This window comes from Cupressus sempervirens, chromosome 1 (genome assembly GCF_028749045.1).
Source record: "Cupressus sempervirens isolate cs-2001-9-10 chromosome 1, ASM2874904v1, whole genome shotgun sequence".
Taxonomy (NCBI): Eukaryota; Viridiplantae; Streptophyta; class Pinopsida; order Cupressales; family Cupressaceae; genus Cupressus; species Cupressus sempervirens.
In genome coordinates, this window is record NC_143118.1 from 538,447,545 (window position 1) to 538,472,978 (window position 25,434).

Here is a 25,434-nt window from a genome sequence, read left to right on the forward strand (position 1 = left end):
TTTCTATTGATACCCAAAATTACTTCAGATTGCTATGCTGATACATGAGTATCATTGTAAATCCAAGTCATGTTTCAACCAGAGGCATCCAAGAATTAGCTCCAAAAGCTTTATATACTGTATTTTGGAGAGGTTTGAGAGTTGCTGGATTCTTTTTAAGGTTTAAATCAACAGCCTTTTGTATCTAATGATGAACAAAAGCAAGTTTCTGGGTCACTTAATTTTGGAGCATGTTAAAAGGCATTGATACAATCATGAATGGGGGGCTTGATGGGGCGAGGGAGCTTTTCAATGATTTTTTTTGAGTCGCTACATCTTTCATGATCAATAAGATATATCCATTCTGGATGTGGAAGCTATACAATGTTTGAACTCCTTTAATTGCAAAATTGAATCTCCATTGCCAGATGCTCTAATGTCACATTCTTTGAACCAAGAGAGTCCTTCCATGTTGAAAAGACTTGTGAATCATTGATCAAAGTGTGATGCACAGTTTTGTGGTTGTCATGAGTTATAAAGCAAATTGCAAGGAAGCATTGACACTGCTGGATCATTTTTTGTCTGTCAAAAGATTTAAAAGAACTTACGAAATTTTATTTTTTGAAAAAACTTGTGAACCACCGGATTGATGTTTTAATTGGATAGATAATGTTGGTTTTGATTGCAGTGTAGTAGGCAACATGTGAAAGAAGATCTTCATAGGATTTCTTATGGCAGTTGGATGACAGGAAAACCTTTTCATGGTTTTGTTTCTCTAGGTACTGAAAATTTGCAATATCAGTCCGGACGGACATGTAAACCATTTATCCTTGTGAGATCAACAACAAACAAAGCATCCCATGGGTTCAAGCAGAGAGGCTTTGAAATTGGTCTTGGGTATGCATCCTTAAGGGTTCAGTTGACATCCGTAACATCCTAAATATCCTTGGGAGCTGGGGAACTGGAGGGGATATTCCCTTTTCAGGGATTGGACAGCATGCTCTAGCTGGTGCATATAAATAAAAGCTTACATTTTAAGGGAAAAAATCTAGAAACCCTAAACCTAGAGGGTGGAGGATTGACATTGCAAATGCAGCACACTATATTTACTTTTTCAAATTTCATGTGCTTTTAGTTTGTTTAAACTTTTTTTAAGTCAGCCCAAATTCTGGAAAAAATTCCTGTCCCCATATCTCTATCCTAAGAACTTGGTGAGACATTGCTTTTTATAGTAATCATGATTTGTGTGATTGAAACATCATTTTTGACTGTAATATTGTTTGCCTAATCATTTACTAAGCTGAATGAAAGGTTTCAAATGAATAAATATATTATTTGGGCCCAGCAGGGGTTAAACCTTTTGAGGCTTTAGAAGAGAAAGAAGATTATATGTGGAGATGTAGTTTTTGATGATTTAAGCGATCAATCAAACATGTGACCTTTCTAGGCCAAAAGGACGATTACAGTGGCAATCAGTGCACAAGATCAATGGTGGGAAAATCAGTTCGAGGGTTTAAAGCCAGCAACTTCTTAATGAAGTCTGAGTAAAGATGGTGCTGTCTAGGCCTTTGGATGGCTTAGATTGGTGATTGGAATGAATATTTTTCATCAGATGCATTGCAGAATGAAAGAAATGAAATTAAATCTTGCTTTGAAACCGTTTACAGATGGTCTTTAACAGATGATAAAACATGTATGTGTTACATTCATTAGGCAATTTGTTTTCCTCAGCCCATCATGAAGACTTATTTTTGTAATATATTGTTAGTTACAAATACAGGAAACAACTAGCCGCAGGAAGTCGGTCTCTAGTTTAATAAGTCCAGGAAAGTTCGAAGGGCTAACATAGTGGTTTCTGGGATAGAAGAAGACTGTATATATCAAGGTCTCTGTGGGCAAGTTTGTGCACTACTTTTGGTTTCATTGAGTAGAAATGTAATGATGTCTTGCTCAGGAAATGTTTGTATCCATTCTTGGATATTAAGGAGCTACTGTTTGTTTATGTGTTCAACTAATTATTTAATGAGAAGACTTTGGGCAATTTTCTGCAAAGTGGGCTGTGGTAAAATAATCTGCATTCAAATGTCAGCTCTTTAAGATCCAGTTGTTGGTTTTAGAAATCCTGTTGACAACTTTAAAGAAACTTTCTTTTGACAATTTATTGGATAAATCAAACACTATAAGAATTCTGGCAAATGTCAAATGTTTGATTTTTAGTTTCAAATTTAGGACAGAAGTTAACTTTCCCACAGAATTTCCAGTAGAGGAGAGTCTCTGAGTGGGCAAAAACTGGAGAGGAAGATTCAGGAGTCTTACAGAAATCTGAGAGACAGTGAAAGATCTAGTGAGAAGGTCGACACCATGAGTCCATGACTTCAAACCTAAGTTTCCGGTATGGGTATGGATATAAGAACCGGGTATGTGGGTATGGGCAAAAAAAACTTTGCCCTTGGGTACATGTATGTATACATATATATTATATTATGTATGCATAAAACTTAAAGAAATATACAAACTTTCAAAACTAATTTCATTTGATAGTAGAATACTTCATCGATCAAAGCCAAATGTGATATGGTAGTGATGAAGATAAATATTAAATGCCAATTGATAAATACATATTTAATATTTATCTTTTATTGATTGGCATTTAGTAGTGATAATTTTATTTGTCTAAGTTCTTGACTTTGGTCTCCACTCCCAAACCCCCTCCCTCGTAATAAAATTTATTATATGACAAGAGACCCTACTAACTAGTGGGGATTTGGGAGTGAGACCCAAATGGGTTTGAGGGGAAGTAATCAATGTTACCCCAGTACTGGGGTACGTCGGGACGTCAGAACGGGTTTTCGGGATGGGGGGAAAATGGGCCTCATTTTCAAGACGACGGGGGGACGGCTGGCGGACGGTGACAAGGGGAGGACGGGGCAGGGAGGAGTGTTGTATGATATACATATAGAACTTGAAATGCTTTTTATTAAATGATGTTTCAGTAGAACATACCAAATTAAAATACTTGAACATAGCCAAATTGCAACATGAACTAGAACCATTGAATAGTCAACATAGTAACATTTTACATACCCAATAGTAACATTCAAAAAACAAAAGTCAAATAGAAATCCAAGTCCCCATACTCGTGGCAGCATGGTTGTGGAATGGTGGAGGCGGGGGTACTTGGGTACGTGAGTACCTGGTGAGGGGACGTCTTGGGGACGGGTACTCCAAGGTTTGGGAGGGTGTGCGAGTCCCCGTGTAATAGGGAAGTAATGATGAGCTGCACAAGGTGTTAGAGGTGAGAAAAACCCATTGATAGAAGGGGTGTGGGAAGCAAAATGAGAAGAAAGAGGTGAAGAGAGAAAAATGATCTTTGTATTGGGAAAAATGGTGCTTTTAGGGGCATTTTAGGATTTTGGATCCAATAAAAGAGTAAAGAAAATGACTTTTTTGTTACTTTTTGGCCCTAAGTACCTTAGGGTGCACGTGGGTATGTACCTAGTGCTACCTAGGGAATACCTAGGCATACCTCCTAGCAAACCCTTACCCGAATGTACCTAGTATAGGTGTGGGATGCCTTAAGGACATACCTGGTAATTAAGTTTCAATTGTAGCAAAGCTTTGTGTGAGAACCATGGGCCACCCTTGAGCGAGGTTTCCCTATCATGAGGGGAGTTGTAGGCCATCAAAAACCATCCTTTTGCACTAGTCAAATAATAAAGTCTTCCAGAAGAAAAGATTTGTAGTGGAGTTTCAACCAACCAATCATGCAGCTTACCCAGAGAGGGCCATTTAAAAAAAAGATTATAGATAAACCTTAAAAGTAACTTGGTTCAACCACTTTTCTTGTTGAACCACGTCATGACTGAAAATACTATTTGTGTCTTCTCTTCGTAAATTTTATTTATGCTTAAATCTCCATGTGGACCCTAGAAAGGAGAGGATATCCTTTAAGACACACGTATTGGACAATTGATGTAGAATTTATCTTTGTTTGAGATTGAAAAGAATTGATCTAAATCCTAAATAAAGGCCAACATCCGATTTGGGCTCATGAGAAAGAATTAAGTGTTTGCCATTCCACATGTAGGTTTTATTGCAGTTTCTAAAGGATAGTTGGAAATCTTCAATGTTTCCTCATTGCCATTAGTTTTGCTTACATAGAGAAGATTGGTGTAAGAATCCGGCCCTTAATCGGGTTAAAGAAATCAATCTCCAATTCTTGGAATTTAGTCAAATAGTTGGCATGCAAACTGGATAATGAACATGCTGATACCACTGTTGTGATAGTTCTATCACATTTAGGTAAATAACTATTCCCCACATATTAACTCATCATTCCCAAACCAATTACAACAATGATGATCTCAAAAAATAGCTAAATAGTATTGAATGTGCAAACTCAGTTCAATTAATAATAAGCTATCTTTATTTCAGATATGCAAGAAGATTACAGGAATGAACTCAAATATTTCTACTTGACTGGAAGTAGTGTACACACCCGTATTTATCCAAGGGGTTACCACCTGCTGGAGTGATGTGAGTGTGCTGTTACTGGTTCACGTTCCTGTCAACCACTGCAAGTTAGTGTAGCTCTTGGTCCGGATGTTGCCTTTCAATTTTTCTCCCCTGGCCACGTCCTGAAGTAGCTTGGTTCCATGTGCAGACCCTTGAAGGATGGCTCTGTAACTCCATGGCCTTAGAACAACAGTCACGGACTGCACTCTTCTATCACCTGCGGAACCAAGATGGTCTCCTGGTCATGTGCTAAGGTTGCTTCCCACTACGTTATTATGATAGCTTCTGCTCACATCAATCTATGGCCACCCAAATACCTCTACTGCCTCCAATCTAACGCACTTACTGAAGGTTGTCGGATGATGGACTGTGACTGACGTTGCTGTAGATAGACGTCCCACTGTCCTCACATACTATTCTCAAACTTGACAGACTGCCGGTTACCTCTATTAATTCGTAGCTATTACTGCTGCATAGACACCTGTCTTAAGCAAACTGTCTTTAATCTCCTGTTCTGCCTTCTGCCATTGAAGCTTCTCTATCCTGTAAATCAATGTATCGATTCAAGCCTCAGTTCTGAAATACAATGTGAGGACTAGGTTTGGGTCCAGCCTCACTATTTTCCTCACTATTTTCCTCAAGGGGTTTCGTCCTTAGGAAATATCCAATCACATTTAAGCAACTTTTAGGATTTGAGAAAATAACATATATTCGTGGTGACAATCCCAAAGCAACTGCTTTCTTTTATAACCTCAAAGTGAGGGGAGATGTGAACAACTTAGTAGTATGGGATAAAAACCTATTTCGTCTTTTAGTCACTTAAGTCCTTTTGTCATAAAGTGACTTTAAATAATAAAGTACTTTATAAAACAATGTGACTTTAACCTTAGAATCTCCCACTTAAAATCTCCTCTACTGAAACCTAAACTCCTGTGACTGGTTGACATCCTAAAACAAATGCCGTTAGCCTATCCGGATGGAAAGATAGACCAACTAGGTGCCAATAGGGCTAGCGTGAAGAAAGGGGTATTACAATTGGGCATCCTTGAGGAAGAGCAATCTAAAATGGTGTCCCAAATTTGAGCATAGAATAATCCTCATTCTTGGGACCTAAAGATTAAGAGGAAAAATTTGGAGTTGCAGCTTGTGCCAGCATGAAAGCATAGAATTGGATTGTGTTAGTTTGTCTGCAATCACAACATGTCACATGCTCTATTTCAATCCTTTCTAAAAGGAATTAATCAAACCCATCAAAACCAAATATGCATCCTTCTTTTTGGTTAGATGCCAAATGCATAATCTTTATAATAGCCCAAATCTTTGTGGTGATTAGATATGGAGATTCAGACACTTCCAATGTTGCAAAAATGTATGAGTGCATTAATAACAATCTTTGCCAATTTGAGGTTGCTGTTCAATAGAAAGAGACCATCTTGTAGTTATATGATAAGCTGATGATTTTGCAAGGTAGCAGAAACTCGACACTCCTTTTAACATGGCCTTCTATGCATAAAAAAATCGTGTGCACATTCATGGTAGAATTCTCTCCATAGATGATGTGGAGTTGAAGAGGAGCATCATGAAGACCATTATGATTGATGGCAAGAGGAAAGCCATATTGATCCAACATGAGTGGAACACATTTGGCGAACTTGTGATATATGTGGACACTTTGGCACAAGGGTGCCTAGTGTGCTTGTGATAAATATTTGTGCATTCATCATTGTTAGTGTTACACACGTCATTCAGTTCTTATCACTGCTGGTAATCTCATTGCACCTTTTTTGTTTTAAATAGCTTGAGTGAATATGGTTCATTCTCAGTTAGATAATAAAGATGTGCCATCCTTGTTTGAAGGCAGTTAGGTTCCACCTCTACCTCTACTTTTTGAGTTCGGTCCGCTTTTCATTGGAGTTGACTCTTCTTTGATGATTGTCTTTCTGATTCACTCATCTGTGAGGCTATAAATGTGTATTTTGTTTTCATTACAGAATGAGAAGGAAGCAAGAATGTCAATTTCTATTGACTCGTTTATCTCTTCTTTACTTAAGCAAACAATGTTTGTTTGATTGTTTAAGGTCTTACTTCGAGTTTTTAGTGTCACATTTAAAATCTTCCAATCACAGGTCGGTAGTCTCTCTACTATTGAGAGAAATTGGTGTTCATGTAACTTCATCTCTCAATTTAGAATATCATGCTTACCTTTGGGAAAGTAGACTTAAGTTGAATACAAAGAGAGTCCTATGGTATGTTGAGATGAAGGTTTTGAGGAGTTGACATAGATTGATTAGGACCAGGTTGCATAGACATGGTTTGCTGGTACTCAGCTGCAAGAGCTAGCGGAACCTGCAAGTTCCAAAGATTAGGAGTATTGCATGACATTTGTCTTGGACATTCAACAATGAATTTCATCAGTGATTGTGGTTTATATCTTTAAATTGATGAATAATATATATATTTGGATTAGTTGATTGATTTACCAAAATTTACACAAAATTTTGGCTTCTGTTTATATTTTTTACATAAATGATGAATTGAAACTTCTCATTCTTTATATCTTTTAAATTAAGTTTTTTTTTTTTGTGTTATTCTAATTGCTATTCCACTTGTGTCTCCAAAATCTGAAAATGAATTGCCATTCCAAAAATCTATCGATCCCTGAAGTTCTGTAAAATATCAATTTTAGGTCATCCTAAATAAAGGATCTTCCCTTCCACATGAATGACAATTGAACACTGTTTTCTGATACAACATTTGCCAAGTGAGGTACAGTGCAGGTGTCTTAAAAAAGCCTTTTCCTATTCTGGATACAACTGTTGCCATGAGAGCAAAGGTTTGATTGAATGGGTTAGGAAATACCTTATTGAAAGCAATAACTTTCTGGTAGTGAATGTATTGACCAAATATTACATCAGTGGCAATTGTCATACTTTCTATTTTTGTGTGTTTTAATTAAAATATCTCCGCTCTAGGCATTTCACAAAATTATGTTTGGTTATTCTGGTTCCATTTATGATAATGTATAACAAGGGATAGGTGCATATATTTGATTGTAGATTAAGATAACAGCATCTGGAAAGCAATATAGTTCATTTATTTCTCTTTTATTGTAGCTGTACTTGATATAGTCCTAAACTGGAGAGCAAGGAAGACCATGAAGAAAACCCAGATTATTCGACATATATTGAAGCTTGTAATAGCTGCTGCATGGGTCATCTTTCTTCCAGCTTGTTATGTTCATTCTTGGGATAATCCAACCGGTCTCTTAAGAAGTTTAAAGAATTGGGTTGGACAATGGAAAAGTCCTTCCTTGTATATTTCAGCAGTTGTAATATACTTAATACCCAATTATTTAGCGGCAATAGTGTTTTTGTTTCCGATGGTAAGGCGATTTGTTGAAAGCTCAAATTGGAGAATTTTCACTATCCTAACATGGTGGCAGCAGGTGAGCATGCTAGACAACTTTCTCTTCAAATCTGGCTAATCATTCTCATTTTGAGCTTATGAGATCAATTTATTGCTTTTAATCAAATTCTAGTGGCTAACTATGACATTGTGCTAGTTGTAGTCTGAAATGCAAATATGGTTGGACTGTTTAGACATTTCATTTCTATAATAAATGCAATGTCAACATCAATCTACTTCTCGTTATTTGCAGCCAAGACTATATGTTGGACGAGGAATGCATGAGAGCTTCTCCTCTCTTTTCAAGTATTTTTCTAAGTTTATTATATTATACTCATGACTTTGAATTTGAGCACGTTTGATGGATGAATTTAGGTTTAGTACTGATTATGATTATAGGTTATGTTTTCGTATTTCAAAAAATATTATTTGGCAAATTGCTAGGTATACATTGTTTTGGATCCTTTTACTCATAAGCAAGCTGGCATTTAGCTACTATATTGAGGTAACAAACTTGTTTCTGATCTGAGGATTTTGCTTTTGAGAAATATATATTCTAATGCAATTTCCCCAGAAATATTTAGCTAAATATCGTGAACATTGATATGTATAAGTCATATGTAATATCACTGTCATGATGGTTGATAGCAGAGATTAATTTTTTGTTCCATTTGTACCCTTATAACTTTGGATCTTGAGTGAGTTGAGTGTTTGACTTGGTGGTTAAAATTCACAATGTCTGTTTTTTAGATAAAACCACTGGTCAAGCCTACAAAGGTGATCTTGAAAATGAGCATTAGCAATTACCAATGGCATGAGCTTTTTCCACAAGGTGAGACTATATAATTCTGAGTAAGTCACTTATGATTGATTATACTGACAGAGTTCTCTAATATGTTATTTCTCTTTTAGCCAAGAGGAATATAGGGGTAGTGATTGCTCTATGGGCTCCAATAATACTGGTAAGAATGAATTTAGTTATCAAAATTATGTTATTTTTTGTTGAATACGAGCTCAACCTGATTTTTACTTTTGTTTATTGGCTATGTTGATCTGCAATTATTCATTTACAGGTTTATTTCATGGATACACAAATTTGGTATGCCATCTTCTCCACTATCTTTGGAGGCATTTATGGAGCCTTTCGTCATCTTGGTGAGGTGTGTTGCTGTTTGATTTTTTTAAAAATATTATTCTAAGTTCATGTATCTTTATTAAGTAAATTTTCTTTCTTGGGGGCCTGTTTTTATGAAAAGTGTTGATAAAGTGGCTTTCAATTTAAAACATTAAATTTCCTTGTCTGATTTATATTTGTATATAGAATTTTCTTATAAGTTACGTTTCTGCTTTGGGCTTCATTTTCAGATACGAACATTGGGGATGCTAAGATCTCGATTCCAATCTCTGCCTGGAGCCTTTAATGAATGCCTAGTACCACCTCTCAAGGAGAAAATTGAGAGAAAGGGGTTAAAAGCTTTCTTTTCCCCAAGGTTTAAGAAGGTGAAGCATACACGATTCAATAAAATATATTTCTCCAGTGTACATGTTTTATGTCTGAATAATTCAAGATTTTAATCTGACTGATAATCACATGATATCTTGAATTATTGTGGTTAATATTTGCTGATTTATGCAGGTTGAGGCTGGAAAAAGGAAAGAAGCTGCAAAGTTTGCCCAACTTTGGAATCAAGTGATTACTAGTTTTCGTACAGAGGATTTAATAAGCAACTGGTAAAAGTGATCTACAAGTTTGAATATAGAGACATCCAAATATTGCCTAGGTAAAACTTGATGATTATTATAATGATAATCTCGTTTCTTATGCTGTTGATTAGGGAAATGAATTTATTGCTTGTACCATATTCCTCGGATATAGAATTAACTCTTGTGCAATGGCCACCATTCTTACTTGCTAGCAAGGTAAACTTCTTAACTTTTGGTCTATATTTTTTTTGCTCGTATCGATTTGTATCTTATTATTCTGCTTTGCAATGCAATTCAGATACCTGTAGCAGTGAACATGGCCAAGGATTTCAGAGGGAGAGATTCAGATTTGTATAAAAGAATCAAAGCTGACGATTACATGAAATGTGCTGTGCAAGAATGCTATGGGTCAGTTAAACGCGTTCTTGGGATGATTATCAATGGCGAACAAGAGCGACGGTAGGGGTAACAAATTGTGATGAAGTGGGCTCGTCATTTAAATATTTTGAATGGTTTAATGGCATGGATTCATATTTTTCTTTATGATTTGAATGGGTTCCTTCAATAAATGGATTTTTTTGTTTTTGAATTTGATGCATTGTTAGGTTTGGTTACTCCTGTTGTTTAATAAATGCAATATAATTTTTCCTATAATTTTCTTTTCTATTTTATGGCCATGATATGAAATTCTTTCCAGATGTTTGTGAATCGTCCAAATGCTAATTCAAAAGGACTTGTAAAGTATATCATGATCATAGTTAGTAAAATAATGTCTGTTGTGCGCTCAGGGTTATCCATGAGATAATTGCTTATGTTGATCAAAATATTGAGCGTGGGACCCTATTGGATTATTTCAAGATGAGCGAGCTTCCCATTCTGTATGATAAACTTGTGGTTCTTGTTGAATTACTGGTATGTCCATATGATTATGTTGATTTTGTTTATTAATGTTGATAGCTCAGCTTCACAATTAACACCAGAGGTTCTTACTTGGATGTAAACATTTCAGTTGAAAAATGGAGAAGAAGACTCTTGTCAAGGTGTTATTCGTGCACTCCAGGATATTTTTGAGATTGTAACTCAAGATATGATGAAAGATGGTCCTAGGTGGGTAGCTTTTTGGCAATTGTCTTTTTACTTAATGAATGGTTGCTTTTATTTATGCCAATCCTCATATTGTTATTTGATACAGGGCTGTTGAATCAATTCACGAGTTTTCAACGAGAACTGGTCAACCAGACAAGGCCCACCAACTGTTTGCATCTGCTGGGGCTGTTGCTTATCCTGTTAGACATTCTGATGCGTGGAAAGAACAGGTATGTGTTTCTCATTGCTGATTACCAGGTGCATTGCAAGCATTCATTGCTAAAATAGACGGGTATTCTATTGTTTATCAGATCACCAGGCTTCACTTGCTGCTGACTGTCAAAGAATCAGCTATGAATGTTCCTGTCAACATAGAAGCTCGGCGCCGGATGGCATTCTTTACAAATTCGTTATTTATGGATATGCCTAATGCTCCCAAGGTTCGAAACATGCTGTCATTCAGGTAACTATTGAGCAACAGTGTATCTTATTGTATAATTGTAGAGGTTTCAACTTAAAAGTACACTTTATAAATGTATTATAGCACAAGATGGAATCTACTAAATATCTTTACCAAAAATAATTGATTGAAAATATGTAAACTAAAATGCATTTGTAGCCATCAAAACTCTGAGAGTTTTTATTCGAGTGATTAAATTGGTATTCTTTATTGTTGGGAATAGAATTTTACATTTACCTGCTTATATATGAGATACCAGATTAAATACACCATTGGAATTTTGACAATGAAGATAAAATTGGCCAAAGATAACTGAATGATAAGGAAGTTCTAACATTCAAATTTGTGCAGGATTTTTTCTAATGATAACGAGTTCCTCTTTGGTGAACTAAAGGGTGAAATGACTGAATACCTACTTTCATTATGGTCCATAAAATTATATATATCTGACATGTAAATCAGTACTCACTAGAGTCACTACTAATGCTGTTGTTGATATGATAATATAACGTAGCGTACATGTGACAGAGAGCTAAACCAGCACATTGAAGTATGGATGTATCCTATATTGAACAATAAAAATAGTAAATGATATGCAAGTATTATATGGTTAATAGCATAGTGAATAGAATGAAATATTTTATGCTAAATTTATGAATGTAAGATCACAGTAGTGCATCAAAGTCATAAAACAAATGTTACTATTTGCAGCTACAGCACAAAGGTATATCCATTATGTAATTCCTCTTACTCCTTGAAGAATTCCCAGCATAATTTTTTTGTTTATTGTATAATTTTTCATTGGTGTAAGTGGAATGGAATTTTAAGCAAAAGACTAAGTTACCAGGTCTCCTGATTTGGTCCTGGTGTAGCCCGGGTTCCCCCTTGGGTTTGGCTCGTGGGCACCCAGTTCCCTGTACACCTAACTTACATGCTACTAAACCTAAAACCTGAAACTCTCAATCATCATATTAATGGCAAGGTTCAAGTATTCCTGCGACTGCAGAGATATTCCAAGATAACCCCTGACCATCGATCACAGGGATACATACCACAACTCTACCCCTAGCGCTTTGTAATTTCCAGGTTCTGTGCAGTCTTTCTTCCATTCTAAGAAATATCAATGAATGCAACTGTGTGATTTGGAGGGAACATGGCAGTTTCTGTGAAATATAACTGTTTTTGGAAGGTGGCTTAAGTATTTACACGATTGGAAAAAAATTTATAATTTGAGCTGCTACTAGAGAGGAGTTGTGAGATTTACTGTGCAGATTGAATGCATTCCATCATTGATATCTTTCATACGGTTATAGTAATTCTTTATAATTGGAGCAATAGAAAATTCCTATGTTAGCCACAGTATCATGCAAGAGGATGCCTTTGTATTATATATATGTGAGAAAATATATGAATAATGTACAGACAAACCCAAATCGGTACCCAAGAAAAAACCAACAATCAATACTTTGAGTAGTAATTAGCTGCTGTATCCTTTGCATAAGTGAGTGTAAAATTAGCATTTTACATATAGCAACAAGTCAGCAGAATCTTAAGCAAGCTTTTCCCATCTCTCAATGTAAAAATAACTTGGGTAATTTTTATTTTTTGCTCAAATGAATCTGGATTCCATTCTGAGTACATTTTCTATTAAGAAGTTTGGATCCATTTAGATTGTTACACCTTCAGTTCCTTTATATATAATGCTTTAACATGAGAAGAATCAATGAGTAAGTGTTCTACTTTTTATTAGCATAATTGTATGGATCACATCACTAGTAAGTAGTAACGAATGAGAAGGTCATCCTTGTCAAACTTTCTCTGAAAGCCTCCTTAAGAGAAGTAAGTTTTTTACCTAGAAGATATGCATGGTCAGTTGGGATGTGGAAATCATCAGCTTTCATGGCATGGCTCAGATTTTGATATTTATTTTGTCACATAGCTTTTTCAAGTTCTAAGATCAGAACTATAATTTAGTGCTCAAGGAGTTGTGCTGCTTAAATTGACTCAAATACCTTACAAAGTGAGTGGGTTTGGTGCTTTTCACTCACTTTTTTTGATGAAGTAGGTCTAGATATTATCACACAAATAAATTATAAACTGTTCACTCAAAAAATAAAGTAGATGGAAAGGAATCATGTTCCAAAGCCACACAAAGTGAGCAAAGCCTAGGCAAATCTAAGTATTATGTGGCCACAAAAATTGGAATATCTTCTAAAACATCGCATGGCCCCAAATATGAGACACCTGATCAAATTAATAAGTTCACAACAACAAACAAATATGCAAGCAGCAAGACCAATAAAGCCAAAAGAGCGGGGCACATCCTTGTCATACGGTTTGTTAAATTTAGTAAGTTCGGGCCTTCCTCAAAGTCCTGCCAAGCAGTAAGAATAGCATCCTCTTTATTTTGATCCTTTTGCTCAAGAACTATATGTTAGACTTGGCTTGTGACTGGCATTGATTGTCATTGATATCAAAACATCCACACCATCATTCTGGCAGTATTGGTTGTTGGTGTTGTTGGTATTCTGTGGTCTGTTGGTAACAACAATCTTGCAAATCTTTTGGGTATATGCAAGAATGTTCCTGAATGCAGATATCTCGTGGTTCCTGGTTTTGTTGTGTTTGTACTCGGTTCCACCAGTGCACTCAGTGTTGCTGGTCTAGTGGCTACACTATGTTTTCTAAAATATCCTTTTCATATGTAGATCATCAGTTTTTGTCTTGGTGCTTTGGCTACTGCATGTGGTGGTCCCTGACTTCATCGGTTGTATTGAAGTCTCTTGGATCTCCATCTTTCAGTCTTGTTTGTGGCACTTCAGTGGTGTTGGTAGTTGTGATAAACAAATGCAATAGCTTCTGTGTGACCAATATTCATAATGCAACAATGTGGTAATATAAATAAAGGAGAACTGTTTGTATCCAAGTTACAGTGTATATAGCAGTGTATCAAAATATTTGTTGTTTCAAGCAAGGCAAAATATGTATTGAATGTGAAGCATGTGTATGTGATGCAAGTGCAAACTTACCTAGTGAGCTGATTCGAGGAGGTGCAAACAGCAGTAAACTGTAATTGCAGAGCCTCGACAACTATACTCCGTTTTGTTTCTACTTTCATCTTGTTGACAGTGAGCCTTAATGTATTTCTTGGTTGTGGCCATCCTAACAGTAGAGCCTACCAACGGAACTTCTTGTACAAAATTACCTTAATCAGTGTTTTTCCATTTCATGACAAGTAGCTTCTCCATGGTTTTTCCCAGTTTAGGTTTTCCAAGTAAATTTTGGTGTTGATTGTGTTGGTGTTTCCATGCTTTCATGCTTATTTTACATTGGTGATATATTGTTCTATAGCCAATAGATCGTAAGTGATGCTTGTTGATTATTTAAGTATTAACCAGCAAAATAAAAGTTTTTATAAGTGTGTGGGAATGACTGATTCACCCCCCTCTCAGTTATTTGTTATGTTCAACATTATATGGTAACAAAAAAAGCTAAATGGGATATAGTGTCCAATTTGTTGTCTAATTTGTAAAAGAGGAGACCATCATAGCTTTGATAGTGCTAGTGGGAAATTTTCTTGTGCTCATGCGGGGACTTGGCTACAAGGTGATTTAGATGGAGGAATTGGTGCCACCATGTGAGGAGCATTGCACTAGTGATCCAACAAGGTTTGAAGGAAGCCAACTTCCAAAGCCACCTTGTTCACTTGAACTTGGATGTGCGAAAACACATTGGATATAAGTTATAACTGAAGATTCAAAGCAAGAATATAAATTGTTGGCAATGAATTTTTAGAAAATAAACTAGCCTGGGATGAAAAATAGGTAAAAGTGCAAAGTGATGCACATTTCTTCTCTACAATTGTATATTTGATGGTTATGTTTAGCTCTGAAGGGCAAAGTGCAACTTCAGTAGGTGTATCTATTAGAAGTGACAATTAGAAATGTAGTATATTCTACAACACTCTAGTCATGTGCTTTACAGCTCAAGGGTTTTATATGGTATATAATGTTCTAGAAATATTATAGCATATTATCGATTTTAAGTAGAGTTCTTCTATAGTCATTTTGTTTAAAAGTAATATAATGTAAATATTATTTTCCTTATTATTATATCCTTTGATAAGAGTTATATAAGGAGAATTAAAATTTCTGTTTTCTGAAATATCTTTATGTGCAAAAAATGGTCTCTAATTTTTGTTAGTTTATTTTCTCTTTCAGTGTCATGACTCCATATTACACGGAAGAGGTTTTGTTCTCACCAAAAGAACTTGAGAAGGAAAATGAAGATGGTGTCACTATAATTTTTTATTTGCAGAAAATTTACCCAGGTTGGTGTCTGTACGTAGTTTACAAGTCTGAATCAGTCAGTTTTAACAATTTTATTTCTGGATACTGAATTCTATGACACTAGTTGGTTTTTTTCTTTGTTAAATAGATGAGTGGAAAAATTTCCTTGAACGCATGCAATATAAAAATGAGGATGATTGGAGGACTTACTTTAACACTCCAGAGAGATCTCTTCAACTTCGTCATTGGGCATCTTACCGAGGGCAAACCCTCACTAGGACAGGTTGAAAAATTAAAAAAGAAGAATGTTTTAGATGAGTTAAAAAATGCTTATATTTATTGTCTATTTCCTAGTACAATGACTGTTTAAGCGATTCTTGTTATGCAGTTAGAGGAATGATGTACTACAGAAAAGCTTTAGAACTCCAATCCTTTCTTGACATGGCAAAAGATGAAGGTGCAAAGATGATTATTTTAGTTGATAAGTTCCAAACATTGTCTAGAACTAACCTATGCCTATGAGTTGTGCTAATCTTATGATTGTATTATTTGTTTGAATTGTCTTTTGAAAGATTTGTAATATATGCTTTTTGAGAAAATTTATGAGAATTCTCTTCTTGTGTACATCCTTCATTCTGCAGAAATTTTGAATGGATACAAGATGCAGGAATTGCAACCTGAAGAGTCAAAGAAGGCCCAACGATCATTATGGGCACAATTGCAGGCAGTAGCTGACATGAAATTCACATATGTTGTTTCTTGCCAAGTATATGGTAAACAGAAGAGTACCAGGGATCCCCGTGCAAATGAAATTTTAAATCTTATGGTGACGTAAGTATAGGTCCATTTCTACTGAGTTATTTTTTTGAGTTAAAAATTAATTGATGTTTCCATTGATAAAGTTGAGTCATGGATATGCTAATACTTACTTAATATTGTCTGCAGATATCCTTCTCTACGTGTTGCTTATATTGATGAGGTAGAAGTAAGGGAGAAAGACAAACATCAAAAGGTTTACTATTCCGTTCTTGTGAAAGCATCGGATGACCTTGACCAGGTACTTTACCATTCTTCAATCAAATTTGTCATTCCTAAAGATGTAACAGTGTAATGGCTCCATTTCTGGATCAACACTACTAGAGCACCAAGACACTTTGTGGGCAAGGAGTGGCAGTCCTTAACCTCTAATAGTAGATAGAAGTAAATTATTTAAGGATACACCATAATAGTTAATGATAGAATAATAAAGAAGCGAGAAAATGTGAAGTCTTATAAATATGAAGTCTTATAAATAAGATGCTTTCCTAAGCCATATGCATATGCTAAGTTAATCATCTAGAAGGAGATAATGGTAATTATATAACTTGGGTATCATCAAGTATCCAGAACAGCTATGAGAGTTGTACAATTGCAGATGAAGGCGTAAGAGTTAATGAGGTTTTCAAAGAAAAACATGAAATCATTACTTTAGAAGTTGACCCTCAATAACCTCCACCTCTGTCTTGCCTTTACCTTTCATAGTCTTCTGAATGGAGGAATGGACCCTGTTGTCACTCTCCTTTAGGATTTTGCTAATTCTTCCGTCAAGATTCTTAACCTGGTCCAGAACATTTTTATAGCTACCTTCAACCTTTTCCTTGCCTCCACTTCGTTCTGCAAACTTTTCTCCAGGGTTAATACTGTTGGCATTAGATATAAAGATCAACTTGCATAATCATTATTATTTATATCAGGTTTAGCAGTGATCAATATCTCATATGCATATTGTTTTTGAATAATAATAACTATCCATATATCTAGCTTATCAATTGCATCATTTTAGCATTCATAAGCAATAATTCATAGTAATATTTGAAGACTTGAAGGAAAGAAGTCTCTTCCGATTTGGATTGCAAGTTAATTGTCCCTATCTCCTGACTTAGCCAAAAAAGTGGATATTACAAACGGAGTACCTTTAATTTAAATTTGGCTTGTACTATTTATAGATGGAGGTAATGAATGTGGAGGTTATAATATTAAGTTGCAACCTTTGTTATTAGGTTCTCGTAAATTGCCCCCCATCCCTATACCGGTTTGGTTTGGGGATAGAAGAATCCATAATGAACCAGGACATATCTTGGATGAACCATGGAGGACCTATGACTAAATTGAGCCAAAAGCAAACAATAAATACATTTCAAACCTTTTTTAAAACAAAAATTGTAACGCCCCGCCAGGGAACCCAAAAGAAATTAACCTAAAGTTTCACTAAGTTTGCCAAGCATTTTTTTTTTGAAAGATTAAACAACAAGAGATAACAAGGGGGAAGCAATAATTCACATACATACATACAAATCAAAAACATATTACATCTCTTAAAGGTCCCATGACGTTGAATCACACACACACACATACACACACACACACACACACACACACACACACACACACACACACACACACACAAGTTTCATTAATACTAAATCTGATACATAACAAATCCACATCATAGATTAACCACAAGTACGAATCCAATAATATAAAATTACATAAGATGCCCCATGGCATAACCAGAATGCATAATCATTCGTTGCACAAGTCACAGGGTATGAAAAGCTCAAAAAATATACATCATGAATAGAATACATCATCTCATAAGATCTCTGATAATCAAATACAACACAACAAAATATAACCATCCAACAGAAACACAAGATAAGAATAAAAGGAACAACTGCACATGTACATCTAGCATTGGCATCCAATTGTTGTATCTCAATGGTATAAGACACTACCACCCGATCTTGTGGAACCTAAATGGCCCACTCCCATTGTGCTGAGGAGATAATCTTAAGTCCCATACGGATATGAATTCCAAAAGTCATAAACAACATCTAGGTCAAGGAAAACTTGATAGCAATCTATCTCAAAGGTACCAATACACAAATAACATCTAATCCCAGAGGCAACAAAGACACGTAGGAAATGTACTATGTAAGTGGGCAAGTGCCATCATATGAGTCAACCCTAAGGTTACCCTGACAGCCTCTCTGAACTCCAACCCCCTACTGAATCTATGCGGCATCGGTATCCTTTCGTACAGACAAGGCATACTAACGAGGCAAGATCGCAACCAAGCATCCTCTCTACTCCCATCCTAGCCTATACTAGCATTCGAGGCACAGGTGAGGAAAAACTACCAACTCTTTTTAATTCATTTAAAACCCAACTAATGAAAGGTTATCACTTATTAAAACAACCTACAATTGGTTATCGAGGCAACCTTTTTAGGACTCCGGCCTCCATTGCAAGCCACTTCCCAACACACATAGATTACCTACCCTAAACTAATAAAATATAAAACTCATAAAATCACAATTTTCACCTCAGTTCTTTACAAGCAACTAGAAAACACCTAAAGACAAATCACAATATTCACCTCAGTTCTATACAAATAATTGGAAAGCACCAACATATAACTGATAAAAAAACTCATAAGTTGCAGCAAGAAAGCCACAATAATCACCTCAATTCTATACAAGCAACTTGAAAGCATCAAAAGATAATTGATCGAAACTCAAAGATTACACTAGGAAAATCACACCATTCACCTCAGTTCTATACAAGCAACTGGAAAGCACTAACAAACAACTGATCAAAACTCATCAAAGAAATACATGAATACATCACCATGGTCGGATATAAAAGATCGTGACTGAAATATACATAACATCATCATAGAACAAAATCCCTCAAGCCTCTAGTAAACATCCTCACTGGTCAACTTACTAAGTCAAAACTCGAAACCAACACCAATAACCCATACATTACGTCAATTTAACAAGTGTTTTCATAGTTCATTTGGTTTTAAAATCACAAAGGTTCGATTTACAAACAGTGTTCCAGTTTCATTTTCCTTAACTGTCCTATCTAACCAAGTTTTCCCGAGTTCACAAATATAATAAGATTTCTTTTGTATACAAATATTTCATAAAAAACTGAATCATTTCTAGAATATCATCCTTCACAAATTAATATATTCTTAATTACAATTGAAAAACATCTATTCATTTATTTTAAAATATATTTATTTATATATAAAATAAATAAATACATAATGAAATATCCCTAACCGGATATTTGCTAATTTCTCTTTTAACAATATAATCAGCAATAAAACTTTGTAGATAGTTTCCAGCACAATCGGAAAACCAGTAGAAATTTCAATAGGGATTTATTCAACTTTTCTTAGAGATAACATTCAAACTTAGATATAGACAAAATGGAATACAATGCTATAATAAACCCAAGGAATTCTCCACAAGAATATGACCTGTTATTTCATAATAATATCCAAGATGTCAAGCATATAACCATGTATTACAAACTAGTAAGATAAAACCAGCAAACTCTTTTAACTCCTTAAAATACGTTATTGCATTTTACAACAGTAATACAATAACCAGTACAAAAACACAATCTTAAATACAGATTAACAGTCAAATTGGAATGCTAGAATAAGAACTTGTAAGTGCTTATGAAACACTTAAACTAATGTTTCTCGGGACAATGGGTTTGCGTCTATTGTCTGCCAACACGCGTGGCTACGTCCTCAAACTAGCTGAAAGCTGAAGCTTTCTAAAAACCCTCACAAGAGAGAAAATTGAACTGAATCATAAAATCAAGCATACCGAAAGGAAGGGGTCTCTTCTCCTTTTATTCTCGCAACGGTGACCCTTTGACTTCCTTTCTAGATTTTTTGTCTTGTCTCTCCTCGTCCTCTTGTGACCACTTGGAATATTAATTTGACCTTTAATAATAAATTTCTAACTCACATAGTCAAACTTAATATTGTAAATACGTCCCTTAATATTACTAATGTCCCAAAAAAGAACATTACAAATCTTCCCTCCTTGAGATTGCTTGCCCTCAAGCAATTTGTACCAGGATCCCATGTAAATTTGTAGTTAACCCAGTAACCTAAACTAACAACAAACCCGACACGGTACCACTCTGCAAACCACCTGTCAACCAAATTCTTGGATCACATATTACTCTATGAAGAAATGTTGCGCCTGTAAATTGTTCAACACTGATCATCACCATATTCAACCTCAATTTGAATAGGACCACAATAAAATCCTTGTCCAACCATAGATACAATCTGCCAACACCTGGATCCCAAACTCTGTTACACTGCCTTGTTGCTATGATGAGATAGAAACATATCCAAGGTCCATGTATAATCCAGTAGAATGTGAAGATCTGAACTAAATGGATGATGTAAGAAATGAGTTGCTCAAAAGCTGAAACCACCATCCCATGGACATCAAAATTCATACTGTCGGCATAAACTTGGAGAATTCTCAAGCGCATAGGTGTTATGAATATGAAAGATGCTGAGAATCTAACCACAGACCTCACATAAATACTCCACTGAGAACTATTTAGAGGTTGATGAAGAAAATTCACCCAATTCCTGAATGGGTTGAATCAGAAAATATGTTGGGGCTGATCAAATGATAAGCAACAGAAGTTGATTCATCATTCTCATGCTGAGATCCGGATTCACTACTAGGATCTGAGCCAGGATCCCAAAGTTTGAAATCAAACTCTTCCTCTTCATGGCAAACAAGAGATGATCCCTCATTTTACACAAAAAGAGGATTGTTGGATGTTCAATCAGCAACAACTTCAAACAAAGGGTTGTCAACAAGCTGAAAGTGTTATGAAGTTTTGCTACTTAACTGTTTGGGGCAGCTATCCAAGTCATACATTTGTTGAATGCTCTCAAGTTCGTCAATGACTTCCTAGAAGAACTCGTGCTTCATTCTATTCTCATGTTCTCGAGAGTGTTCCATGAGCTTGATTTGATTTTCTGCTCCCTCTAGAGAAAATTGAGTTTCACTTAGTGCCTCCCGAACATACTTAAGCGTTCTGTTGAGATCCTCAATCTCATCCTTTTCCCTATTTGACTATGTTGCATAAATCTCAACAACTTAAAAAATATAATCCCTGTCAGACAGTAGATATAAGTAATCTAATTTCATAGTCTCGAGGGCTGTTTTGACCTTCTGTAAATCGACCACATGCAAGTCACCTTCCCCTTCCCTTGGGACCTTCCTGTAGAGCTCCTCAACCAACTCATGAGTACTGTCATACTGCACCAAGGATGCCACAACCATGTCTTCACTAACCTTCAGTTGATTCTGTACGGCATGTATTTTATTATCTCCCTGCTGAAACTGTTCAGTGTCTTGCAGTGTCATCTTAGGTTGTTCCTCTAAATTCATGTTTTGAGTATCATGAACCCCAAACTGTTATTACCTTGTGTGCAATCTACTTCATTATTTTGCTTGACAAAGCTCACCTCCAAGTCACCAACGAAGAAACGTGCACCTTGTATAACATCTTCTACGTGATCGCGAGAATGTTACAAATCACTGGTAGTTGTCTGCTCTTCTATTTCAAGACCATCCAAATGATAATTCTGGTCTATTGAAAATTCTTCGTACACCCTTGTGTGCTATTTGTTTGCAAAGAGATCCTGGACCAACTCTAGATACCTTCTTTTTGCCATATTGGTCCTGTTTTGCTGCTGGAGATAAAAATCCATATAATCATTGAATGGTAAAACATTCTGAATTTGGGTAGAAAGTTTTTGATACACGTAAATGTTGAGTATTTTTGTTCTTATATTTGTTGATTGGGGCACCCACGGTCCAGAATATTCAACTCTTTCTTTAGGATTGCTATAACTCATAGAGACATCTTGCAAGAGGAATTTATTTGAATAATCTAACATTGGTGGCTGGAAAGGAATCGATTCCTTAATCGTTGAATGCTCAAGAAGTTTTGATAGTTGATGCTTTTCTTTTCCTACCTTATTTTATCACCCTCATTCCATGGCTGTAAACTTTTGCCATCTTTGTGAGTAAATGCATCTGTGACGTTTGTGGTTGCCAATGGATTTCAACTATTTGACAATTTTTTTCTTGCCAGTGATCCATGCGCACTCTGCAATTTTGGCTCATGTTTGGTTAATGGCTTTGCGGTCCTACTTGGTGCCCACATAGAATTCATCCAAGTATTGTCCTCATTTCGATTCTGTCTGTAGCAAAACACTTTCTCTTGGATTTGGTCTTGAGACAAAAGAACGAAATCCATTATTTATAGAACCAGACTTAATTCGGGTGGATGCCAACTCCTGATGTTGCTAGACCTTTGTTCCCTCATCAACATCAGAACATTGATTCACAACCCAACCTTTAGTTGGACCCCCATCCCAACCTGCATTTGAAGATTTATGAGGTTGAACAATCATGGAATCTGTCGTTTCACAATTTAATTCTTCTTTTGATGATATTGGAGTTTCAACAGTTGCCAACATATGCCTAGAACCTTGAGACATAGCCCATCCATTTTTTTTTTTTTTGACTATCCAAGTTGTATGTTACTGCTGCTACACCATCCAATAGATTCGTGATTTAAATTCTTCATGTTCAGAAATACCCTCACGTGCTCCAAGAAGGCTGCTTCTCTCGGCAATTTCTTGAAAATATCGTCAGATAAACTTTTTAATTATTTTAATACAGGCTTCGTGTGGTCTCTGTATTTCACAACATCTTAAATTTGAACCAATACACAGACATAAATTTCCTTTTAAACTGACAATCCTCTTTTTCATGTCAACTGTCCAGAATATTATTCTTGCGGAATTCTCAATGCATAACAGTTTAAAGTCGGTATCGTGGTTAGAGGAGACTAAAGCCCACATTCGATGTTTATGATGAGAAACCCGCGGATAACACCAATGCTCAAATTCGAACTAAATGCCTTTAGTTCAAAGCTTCTTCAGTTTCTCGCTAGATAATCAACTTCCATTCTTGTCGCCAATGCAAGGATGAATTAATCTCTTCAAGCTTCTAGATAAGCCATGTCTATCAAAACTTGAGGCACTACAGATGTCAAAAGGGGCTCAAAGCCATGTCATCACAAGCCCGACATGGAGGTCAGAGCTTAGAGACAATTGTTTTCCGAATTGGTTATACACTTGGCATAGCGGTTTAAACCAACTGAAGTTCCTTACACTTGCCGTTATGCCCAATACGTTACCATAGGAATCATTCCCTTTCGGTTATTTGTCTTTTCCAGCACTCGTCAATCACCAACCTGTTCGCACCTTCGTGGAGGCAGAAGTTTTCGGTTCAGTCGATACCTTTCTTACGACTGTAGCAATACTTCAATATCAAACCTAGTTTGATGCCCCTCCAATGCCAACGCAGTCGCTTCCCTAAGATGGTTAATACCTACGACTATTCTGTGCAAATATTTCACATCCAGTCACCTTAATGTGAATACTAGCAGCAATCCGTCAATGATTAAGATTGATAGAGGATTGTATCTAACATTCAGAGCCTTGTCGCGAGCGTATCACTGAGTGTCTGAGACTGCGCCAAGGTTCCTCCAAGATAACAATGTTTAGCTACCTGGCATTATGAATCAATTGCTATCTGAGCTAAGCCAATGCCATCTGTAAGTGTTACCCCATCCTCACACTATTAACACACCTGCGGATAACTTGCTTTGAGATGTGGTTCTGCGGAATGTAGATGGCACTGTTCAACTTCCTAAATCTGCTCCCGACTGTTATCGCTCGACACCATGTATTATATTACAATTGACAAAAGAGTGAAAATGCACTTACATTTGAAGAGTTTATCTACTGCCATGGATGCAATTGTCGCCATTCTTAGCCGTCCTAGCCTTAGCTTATGTAGATATCGACCTGCGTGGCGCTGAATCTCAATAACTTTAATCACCAGTTCTGTACTAGATCTACAACCTCGGGATATTGATGAATCATTTCATTCCTCAATTCTGAAAGTGTCACGTGAGTGCTAGTTTTGCGTCCAGACTCACCTTTTCTTCTTAAGGGTTTTTGTCCTTAAGGAAAATCCAGTCACATCAAAGCAACCATTAGGATTTATAAAATAGCCTATATTCGTTGTTGTCCTGTACATTGCTAGTACAGATGGCTATTTTCAGTGACCTAGTTCCCTCTTCTTGTGGTTGAGTCTCCAAATTCACTTTAGATGCCACATGTAGCAATTCGAAACCCCAGTCCAAAATGAAGTTTGATCAAACCTTTTTTCTTGGATATTTGAATGACATAGCATTTCATGGCAATATGATTTGTAGCTTAACAAATCTCACTCTCCAAATACCTTCAGACCTATAATATGTAAAGAAATGCTGATAATATAACCTTTTTCCAAAACAGGTTAAAATTCGAACTGCAATTGAAACTTCCAAGAAGACCCAACAGGGTGGTATTCCCTGAAAATATGTTTCACAAGCTGGCAGGATGCAAAACTTTGATACCACTGAAATATCCCTAATTGGATATTTGCTAATTTCTCTTTTAACAATATAATCAACAATTAAACTTTGCAGATAGTTTCCATCACAATCGGAAAACTAGTAGAAATTCCAATAGGGATTTATTCAACTCTTCTCAGATATAGCATTCAAACTCAGATATAGGCAAAATGGAATATAATGCTATAATTAACTCGAGGAATTCTCCACAAGAATATAACTCGTTATTTCATAATAATATCCAAGATGTTGAGCATATAACCATGTATTACAAACTAGTAAGATAAAACCAACAAACTCTTTTAACTCCTAAAAATATGTTATTGCATTTTACAGCAGCAATACAATAACTAGTACAAAAACCCAATCTTAAATATAGATTAACAGTAAGACTGGAATGCTAGAATAAGAACCTGTAAGCGTGTATGAAACACCTGAACTGATGTTTCTTGGGACAATGGGTTTGGGTCCACTGTTTGCCAGCATGAGGGGTTACGTCCTCAAACTAGCTAATTGCTGAAGCTTTCTGAAAACTCTCACAAGAGAGAGAATTGAACTGAATCATAAAATCAAGCATACCAAAAGGAAGGGTTCTCTTCTCCTTTTATTCTCGCAATAGTGACCCTTCGACTTCCT

At 36.0% G+C, this 25,434-nt stretch overlaps 1 protein-coding gene across 1 annotated transcript in view; it reads left to right on the top strand.

Moving 5' to 3' along the window:
* Nucleotides 1–25,434, top strand: part of LOC149578586 (callose synthase 3-like) — a 111,047-nt gene that overhangs the window by 46,551 nt on the left and 39,062 nt on the right. Inside the window, exons 15-33 of the mRNA XM_089830012.1 lie at nucleotides 7,608–7,939; nucleotides 8,153–8,205; nucleotides 8,344–8,404; nucleotides 8,650–8,731; nucleotides 8,812–8,861; nucleotides 8,973–9,059; nucleotides 9,265–9,399; nucleotides 9,536–9,630; nucleotides 9,735–9,819; nucleotides 9,902–10,062; nucleotides 10,392–10,515; nucleotides 10,613–10,710; nucleotides 10,796–10,919; nucleotides 11,001–11,152; nucleotides 15,370–15,479; nucleotides 15,587–15,721; nucleotides 15,827–15,895; nucleotides 16,080–16,269; nucleotides 16,384–16,495. Coding sequence (XP_089686138.1) covers nucleotides 7,608–7,939; nucleotides 8,153–8,205; nucleotides 8,344–8,404; nucleotides 8,650–8,731; nucleotides 8,812–8,861; nucleotides 8,973–9,059; nucleotides 9,265–9,399; nucleotides 9,536–9,630; nucleotides 9,735–9,819; nucleotides 9,902–10,062; nucleotides 10,392–10,515; nucleotides 10,613–10,710; nucleotides 10,796–10,919; nucleotides 11,001–11,152; nucleotides 15,370–15,479; nucleotides 15,587–15,721; nucleotides 15,827–15,895; nucleotides 16,080–16,269; nucleotides 16,384–16,495 — 2,255 coding nt within the window. The remainder of the gene's footprint in view (nucleotides 1–7,607; nucleotides 7,940–8,152; nucleotides 8,206–8,343; nucleotides 8,405–8,649; nucleotides 8,732–8,811; nucleotides 8,862–8,972; nucleotides 9,060–9,264; nucleotides 9,400–9,535; nucleotides 9,631–9,734; nucleotides 9,820–9,901; nucleotides 10,063–10,391; nucleotides 10,516–10,612; nucleotides 10,711–10,795; nucleotides 10,920–11,000; nucleotides 11,153–15,369; nucleotides 15,480–15,586; nucleotides 15,722–15,826; nucleotides 15,896–16,079; nucleotides 16,270–16,383; nucleotides 16,496–25,434) is intronic.